Source organism: Octodon degus, unplaced genomic scaffold (assembly GCF_000260255.1).
Source record: "Octodon degus isolate 3935 unplaced genomic scaffold, OctDeg1.0 scaffold00079, whole genome shotgun sequence".
Classification (NCBI taxonomy): Eukaryota; Metazoa; Chordata; class Mammalia; order Rodentia; family Octodontidae; genus Octodon; species Octodon degus.
Genome location: NW_004524655.1, coordinates 3,335,548 through 3,344,536, shown reverse-complemented (window position 1 = coordinate 3,344,536; position 8,989 = coordinate 3,335,548). Strand labels below are relative to the sequence as shown.

General features: G+C 48.9%; 1 protein-coding gene across 1 annotated transcript in view; it reads left to right on the top strand.

Annotated features, from left to right (window-relative positions):
* Ksr2 (kinase suppressor of ras 2) overlaps positions 1-8,989 on the top strand; it is a 435,854-nt gene that overhangs the window by 414,719 nt on the left and 12,146 nt on the right. The window contains exons 15-16 of the mRNA XM_004636227.1: positions 4,269-4,365; positions 5,380-5,513. Coding sequence (XP_004636284.1) covers positions 4,269-4,365; positions 5,380-5,513 — 231 coding nt within the window. The remainder of the gene's footprint in view (positions 1-4,268; positions 4,366-5,379; positions 5,514-8,989) is intronic.

The following is an 8,989-nucleotide window of genomic DNA, read 5'->3' as shown; positions in this document are numbered from 1 at the left end:
GTGACAGTGGGCATCCTTGTCTTGTTCCTGATTTTAAAGTAAAGGCTTTCAGTTTTTGTCCATTTAGTACAATGTTGGCTGTACAGATTTGCAGTTCATGCCATTTACAATCATCTTGGGGAGTGATTACACATACGTTTTACAGCTTTTCTTTTTTTGAATCCCCGTCCCCTTCCGTCCCTCTCCCCCTCCTCCAGTTCTATCCCCTTCCTCCTACTTATTGCTGCTATTTGTCATAGCACACATATTATGAGATGACATGGTTACAATACTTGAGGTGCTTAGTTTCCTGTATGTGGCGCATCTTCATTCCTCTCCTTTCGCTTTCCCTTCTCCTCCTGCCTTGCCCTCGTTCCCTTGGACCACTTTCCTCTTGCAAGAGCTCTGTCCTCCCACCCCTTTCTATCCATCCTCTATCATTTTCCTTGTACTTTGCCTCACTCAAATGAAAGCTACCATATGGTTCTTAAGCTCACGTGTCCAGTTTATTTCATTTAACATTGTAGTTTCCAGGTACATCCATTTTCCTACAAATGTCTCAGATGTGTCATTCTTTATAGCTGACTAGTATTCCGTTACATATAGACACCACGGTTTCTTTGTCCCATCGTCTGCTGACAGGTATGCACACTGCTTCCAGGACTTCGCTATTATGCACCATGTTGCTATGAACACCTGTATGCATGTATCGCTGTAGTATGATGATTTAAGATCTTTGCGGAAGACACAGGGCTAGCTGGGTCATCTGGAATGGCTAATCTCAGTTCTCTGAGGCATCTCCATGCTGATTTCCATAATGGCTGTGGCAGTTTGCATTCCCACCGACAGTGCAGGAGGGTTCATTTCTCATCACAGCCTCGCCAGCATTGGTTATTGTTTGAGTTCCCAATGAGTGCCATTCTCTCTGGTATAAGAGAGAATCTTAGTGTTGTTTTAATTTGCATTTCTCTAGTTGGTCTCATTGAATTTTTACACGTGAACTCTTTTTTTTTTTTTTTTTTTTTTTTTTGAGACAGGGTCTTGCTATGCAGTTCAGGCTGGCTTTGAGTTCACTTTGTAGCCCAGGCTGGTCTCGAACTCACAATGATCCTCGTGCCTCTGACTCCTAAATGTTGGGATTACAGATGTGTACCACCACGCCCAGCTCTTTCTCTTTGTTTTAAAGATACCACACACCCCAGGCCTGGTGGCCCACGCCTGGAATCTCAGCACTCTGTGAGGCTGAAGCAGGGAGAGCACAAGTTCAAGCCCAGGCTGGGAAACCTAGTGACTTGGCAAGACCTTGTCTCAAAAAATTAAAAAGGGGCTAGAGATGTTATTCAGTGCAAAACCCCTGCGCGTGCACACACACACACACACACACACACACACACACAAAGAGATAACACAACTATAGAAATACACAGACTAAAAGCACAGCCTAGTGGAAAGTTCAACCTACCTGTGCAATCAGTGCTCATGTCACAAGAGAGAATTGCCTGCCCTGATCCCCTAACACACACACACACACACACACACACACACACGCGCGCGCGCGCGCGCGTGCACGCGCACGTCGCTGCTATGCCAGCTTTCAGCACACAGGTCAGTTTTCACTGTACTTGCACTTTGTATAAATGGAGTCTTCAGTACCCTTGGGTGGCTGGCATCAGTAGTACGTCCGTAAGCCTCATCCCTGGTTTTTGCTGTTAGCAATAGTTCAGTTCATTATAGTACAGCATGAATATATATTCTATATGGACATTTCTGGCCCTGGGAGGGCCCTGTCCCGGTTATAGATATGCACTTTCTTACCGTATTCTCCTTCTTGTCAAGAGAGTCAGAGAGAGAGAGCGAGTTTTCTGCTGGGGTACTTTTCCTAAGTCCACTAATCACTCATTAGGATAACTGGGATCACCTCCTGTAACCCCGCACCGCCTCATACTGCACTGAGAGGATTTCACCATAAAAATTTTAAAGAGGTGCAGTTATTCAGTCTACTGCAGTTTGGCTCCAGTTTGGCGCTATTAGGATGGGTTGCTACAAATGTTTTAGCACATCCTAGCACCTGCTTTGGGGTGGCTTTGACATGCACATCTGCGCAGCAGGTCCTCCAGGAAGGAACTGATGTGGTCATGGGTTATTTATGTCCTGCACTAGTAGACGTTCTGAGTCAATTTGTACACTCCCCCGTGACGGTTGGTTAGTTGTCCACTGGCTCAGAAGTTGTATGGTAGTGAAGGAAGGAAGCAAAGACTTTGCTTGTGGGGAGACTATGAGCAGCAGTGGGGATCTGGAAGCTGCCACCCCCATCAGACCCCCCAGGCTGGAGCCTCTGGTGTCTGGGAAGCCCTTGTGGTGATTTGCTCTGCTGTCTGTCTGCAGTGGAGAGGGCTCTAGTCTAGAATGCGTGGGGGTGGCTGTTCTGAAGTATCCAGAGGAGAAAGCCCCCCCCAGTCTCCTTGCCATCTCCAATATTTAAATGTCAGTATGGCTTAATTGGCTGCTCCGCCCCCCTCCCTGCTCCCCTCCTACAGCGGTCTCAGCAAACACACTGCCTCAGACAGCAAGGGAGGGACAGCTTTGAGTCACCCTGGGCTGCCTCCTGTCAACTTACTCTGTGACCTTGGGCAGGTGAATCGCCCCATGAGTCAGCTGCACCGGGAATCTCACCTTGAAGCAGTGAAAAGAAACGAGTCTTAGTCAAAGATCACAAGTGGTTACAGGTAGCATTTAGGAGAGTACATTATGGTCGTGTGGGTGGGCACATGTGGGGGCGGAGAGACTAAGTACATAGTAGACAGATGTAATATGTGTATAAATACATCGCTTTTATATTTATATGGTGTGTGTGTGTCTGTCTGTCTGATCACCATTTTATTGATCGTTCACTACCTCTTACAATAAACCAGCATTTTAGTTCCGTCCTCCCCACCTGACCTCAGGTGATGGTCCTGATAACTGTGTGGCCATCGCATTTCACAGATAATGACATCGAGGCCCAGAGAGCTGATGGACCCGCACAGGGTTACCATAGCCACCACATGACCGATCAGGACCCTAGCCCCACGGGTTCTGCCCGGAGCTCTGCGGGCAGAACCCCGTGCTTCCAACCCTCCTGCCAGGCTCCTCCCCCAACCCCCAGCCGGGCACCTGCCAAGCTCTTTGTCTCATTCAATTCCTACACTAAACTTCAAGGTAACTGTCAGAAGTTTCCTGTAACAGAGAAGGAAACAGAGGCCCAGAGAGGCTAAGTAACTCATCCCAGGACACAGGGCTGGGCTGGGATTCATACTGAGATCCCTCCCATACCAAAGGTCTTGCCCACCTGCACACACAAGAGCACGATCAATGCCGAGCGAACACAGAGCCTCCAGTACTTTAGCCATCAAGTTCTAGAGTGAAAAAAAAACATTCAAGTGATCATTTTGATATAGGTGGGAAATTAAAGTCCACCAGGATATTCTTTCATCTTTCAGCCAACATTTGCTACTATGACCTACTCCTAGCGTCAGGGCTGGGGACAGCGATGAAGCTACAATTCATTCATTCATTTATTCACTCACTCACTCACTCACTGCATGCTGAATGCCCTCTCTGTGCCAGGGCTCCTCTCACTGCAGAGGCACAGGATGGGTGAACATGTGGCAGCTAAATGAGAAGGTGTCACTGTCACTGCATAATGCACTTTTCTAACTTGTCATTCATCTTAAGCCACTGGTCCTCGAAATGAACTCAATGAGGCTGAAAATAGTTTGAAAAACCCTCTATCTAGAAGGCAGCTGGTGGGAGCAGTGTTATAGATGTTTACACACCCTCATTAAAGAACTGGACTCATTTACAGCGATACTTAGCACGCATCAGCCATGCCGTGTGGGTCTTTCATCAGTGTCCCTATGCATGGGTACAAACAGTGGGGACAGAAGCTAGCAGCATGCTGTCTGAGTGGCATCAGAGGACCCACAAGGTATTGGGTTCTGCACAGCTTTCCAGAGACCCTGCAGTCAACAACTTGGCAAACTCAGGCTGCCCCAAGCAGGATTCTAGAGATGTCCTTGCAGCTGAGAAGGACAGCTGTTGTTGACGTGCTTGAACTTCCCCAGACCTCCATCCCAGAACCAGCTCTGAGAGTCAGTCCCAGGCATGATAATTGTCTCATAGGCATGAGCGTGGCACATGCATTCCAGTGTTTGTGATGATGTCTAATAGTCTAACAACTGTGATAGATCACCTTCTTCCTAGTGGCTGCCAATCATTTTAATAAATGCTCTTGTCCTTTTGCTTTTCAGCCTCTGTAAGGGACGGACACTCTACTCTGTGGTGAGGGATGCCAAGATTGTGCTGGATGTCAACAAAACCAGGCAGATTGCCCAAGAAATTGTGAAGGTACCATTGGCTGTGGGACCCCTACCTAGATTTTGAAAGACTTGACTTTTTCTGAGAGGTTCACCCAGCAATCCTAAGACTCTAGGTCTGGGTTTAGACCATGGCCTGGATGTCACAGAAATTAAACCAAAAAATACCAGCTGTTATGCATGCATCTGAGGATTCTACCAAGATGGCATCCTTAGGAATGGCCGACCAATATTTGGGTTCCATCCAGTCCCTCATGACCACAATATGTGGACATGTGTGAAGGCCAGTAGACGTACGTAAATTGCTTGGTTCTCCAGATTAGGATCCATTGTCTCTGTCCTTGAATCCCCACAAGGACAAGCCGTTTCTCTCTCAACAGCTGTGGGAAAATGTCAAATTGTTGGTTGTTGTTTTAGATTAAAACAAACAGGAACAGCCTGTGTCTCCTCACAGGTACCTCATTAGTCAGTTGTCCTCGGAGTCTTATTTCCTGCTAGAAGTGTTAGGGCTAACTTATTAAAAGAAATACAAGATGTGACTGCTCACAGAAGAAAAGTCATCTCTAAGTGCTTGCTCTTGAGCTAGACCTCCAATAGACCACCCTCTGTTCTTGATCGTTGAGTCAGGAAGCATCTCCTGAGGGCCTGGATGTGTGTACTGCGGGGCCAAGGGCTAAATGAACAGGAGGCCCAAGTCTCCCAAGGGAAATTAGCCTTAAAGGGGGCTGGGGGACAATGGCTGATGGAAGGCCTTTCTCCAGGGACCCCATCCCACTTTTCCCTCTAGGGACCTCTTCCTTTGCTTCTTCAGGAAGCAGACAAGCTAAATAGATGGCTTTGCAGCAATCTGAGGGCAGTAGCAGGTTTGTGACATGTAGACTAGGGAGACCTTCCCCCCTCTAGCCTCCAGGCTCAGCAGGTAGCCCCCGGGCTCCAACACTGTCAGTGTGGTCTCACTAAGGGATGAGCAGTGTGAACCCAAATGTGGGGGGCAGTGAGCACAGAGCCCTTCTCAGGCAACTCCCTGTGTCTTTGCTTCCGGCAGGGCATGGGCTATCTGCACGCCAAGGGGATACTTCATAAGGACCTCAAATCAAAGAACGTCTTCTACGACAATGGCAAAGTGGTCATCACAGACTTTGGGCTCTTCAGCATTTCTGGGGTGCTGCAAGCTGGCAGGTGAGTCCCGGCGGAAGGGCCCAGGGGTATTCTGTGCAGATGCCCATCAGGGGGTAGGAACTCATCCCAAGTGGCTTTGATAACACAGAGTGAGGATCGGGCCTGGGGTCACTGAGCTCAGTGGCAAGGCTACGGTGCCAATGACGATGCCAAATCACTCTTTAACCCCCTTGGAGCCAGCGCCGTATTCACCATCCTGCTTGTTTCTCAGGTTGGTCTTCAGGCCAGTGCACATCACAGGTCACTGAGCATCCTAAATCCTACAAAGACCTTAGCTTTGAATTAACAAGAGCACTTTCTTCTTACCTTGAGACTCCTTGGAGGTTGGGCTCACCCAGGAGTCCGCGCTCAAAGTTGTCTCAGGAACTAATTAAGTTTAGTGCAGCAAGGGCCCAGCCATGAGCAAGGATTTCAAGCAAAGCTGCCTGGAGCCCGAGATGGCTCTGCTGCTTCCTCACTGTGGCTTTAATCAAGGCGCACAACTTCTCCAAACTTTAGTTGGTTTGACTGCAAGAAAACGATGCCTACCTCGTAGGGTCCTTGTGAGGATGTCTGAAGATAAGCGTCCTGCGTGGCGCCGGGTGCCCATCAAATGCCGAGCACCACAGTGACACTGCGGAGCTGTGGTAATTAGTGTTAATTTGCATATACCTCCCCATACCACCCAGGAGAAAGATTAGCTGCAGTTAAGTAATTAACTCTCAGACTCCACTTTCCTCCAAGCAAGCTACATTGGGTTGACCATGGGAAAAACAGCTTGATGCCAAATAAACAACCCACAGTTCACAAGGTCTGCCCTTGTGGCTTTTAATTTGAAGTGTGTGTTCATACATACACACACACTTTCAACTCTTGTTGCCTTTTCTCCCCCACAGCTTATAACAAATGGCCTGTTGCCCCAGGAGGACAGTTTCGTGACTTCTTTTATTTTATTTCATTTTCAGCCGTTGGGGAGAAGCAACGGATTTCTTTGAGGTACACAGCAGGGCCCCCAAAGGGATTTTATTCCTGCTGCTTAATGCCTTCACTCTAAGCCAGAATACCTGAAATTTGGCAAAAGTTGATGTCACCATTTCTGTGTGACAGCGACACACAGAAGTTTTGATTTCTTTTTCATGTTACCCTACCCCAAGAAGGATTTCCATGCCTTCCAAAACCGTCAATACCTAAGAAAAGAAAAGAATCCCAATTTCAAGCCCAGCCTGAGCAACTTAATGAGACCCTGTATTCAAATCAAAAATAAGCAAGGGCTGCGGATGTAGCTTAGTGTGAAAGCCTCAGGTTCAATCTCCAGTACCACAAAAAGGAAAAAAAGAAGTCAACAGGAAACCAGCAAACAGATCCCTGGCATGAGGAGGGAGTCCCTGAAGGGGCCAGGTGGTATAGAACCCCTGCTTCCACTCCCAGTACTACCTATAGCCTCCTTTGCTGTTGGAAGCACCCAGAGTGAAGCACAGGGCTGGGGAAGCAGCTGGGGACATCACTGTGACCCTAACTCTGCCTCCAGACACAAGAGGCCAGCAGGTGTTTTCTTTACCTTGTTGGGGTCCTGAAATCCAGACTCCTCCCTGTCTACATGTTCCACTCTCCCCAGGTGGCTCCCCCAGGAGGAAGGCACCATGCAGGGCTCCTGGCTTCTGCCCTTTAGAGGATCAGCTTGCTGAAGCCACTCAGAGAAAAGAAGGAAGAGGAAATGGGGTGCATTGAGCACCCTGCCCTTTACACTCCTTCAAGGAGACCCCATATCGATCAGGAAGGAAGTTCAAGTTAAGGGCAGGATGGCTTCAGCCTTGTCCAGGCAGCACCCCATCTCTAGTCCCTGCCTGCACCCTAGCTTGGCCACCACGAACCCAGGGCCAGGAGCTTCCTCCAGGCTACGGCAGGAAGTTGACCTTTCCTGGCTGTCTGCAAGCAGCCATCAGGGGCTTCCTGTGCTTTCACCTTTGTCCTCGGTGTGAACCATGTAACCAACCACCTGGAAACTTGAGGTCATAAAATCAGTTATTGTTGTTCTGCAAGGTGACCGGGCTCAGCTGTGCTTTTGGGGTCATGCAGTCTTGTAGGTGCAAGCTGAGAGGAATGAGGCTGAAGCGACCTTCTCACATCTGGAATAGCTGGTGTGGCTGGGACAGCAGTGGGGTTGGTGGAGCTTGCCTTCCTCCCTGCTCTCGTGCCCCTCTTTTCTCCATGCAACATGCAGCGCCACCCCCTGCAAGAGCACATTTTTTTCACCCCATAGTGGTCTCATGGTAACCAGAGCTCCACCAGATAGATCATGTACAGGCCCCTCGTGGAAGTTGTAGCCTTCTGCATCTGCTTCAGATGTCTAGAACACCCAGATGTGTGTAATCTCTTACCTGTAATGTCATCACTCAGGAGGCTGAGGCAGGAGAGTTGCTGTGAGTTTGAGGCCAGCCTGGTTATATAGTTCAAGGCCATCCTCAACTACAAAGTCAGTCTGTCTCTCTGTCTCTATCTCTGTCTCTGTCTCTGTCTCTGTCTGTCTCTCTCTCTTTCTCTCTCTCTCTCTCTCTCTCTCTCTGTCTGTCTTTCTCAAAAAAAAAAAAAAGAAAAAAAAAGAAGTTCTAGGGCAGGGTATATAGCTGAATGGTAGAACCACCTGTCTGGCAGTGGTGCAAGGTCCTGAGTTCGATTCCCAGTACCAAAAAGACAAAAAGTTCTATAATTCCCCCTATCATTACCCTATTAAAGCCAGAAAAACTCATGAGGAGCAGAATTAAGCTCTACCTTTCTGGAGGAAGGACAGCAAAGCCCACCACCTAGCAGGGATGGAGAATATTACAGAAGGTGGAACTTTTTAGGTGCCCCAAGTTCCAGGACTTCTCCCATTTGATACCCAGCATTTACCTCTAGGTGCAGCCTTTGGGCTCCTGGGCCCCCTTCCGGGGTTCACATCATGGTTTCCTGCCTCCCATTGCTGAACAGGTATCTCGAGACCAGTAGTGCCCACATTCAGCCTGGATGCCTCCAGTACAGCAGCCAGAGACCAGGAGGCCCCCTTGACCATGTGGTGTCCAGGGGCCCTGGTGGCAGCCTGGGAGGGTAGTGGAGGACAAGAGCGAGAGGGTGGGGCGCTGGCCAGCGGCAGGCCCTGTGGGGAGTGGAGGCATGCATTCCAGGAGCCAGGCCTGGGAGTCCCCTCGCTTGTGTCCTCAGCTATAAATGTATGATGAGTACGGAGAAGCATCTACTCACTATACATTTACTCACTATACTATACTCCTCCTCCTGGTCTTCTCGGCTGCTGGAACAGCACACGACGGCCGGCAGCTTAAACAACAAGCGCTGATGTTTCTCACAGTTGTGGGAGCCTAAAGTTCAAGATCAAGACATAGCAAGGTTCATGGCTTTAATGGACTGCATCCTCACATGACCTGGAGATCTGGAGATATCATCATCATCATCATCATCATCATCATAGCGCCGTATTCACCATCCTGCTTGTTTCTCAGGTT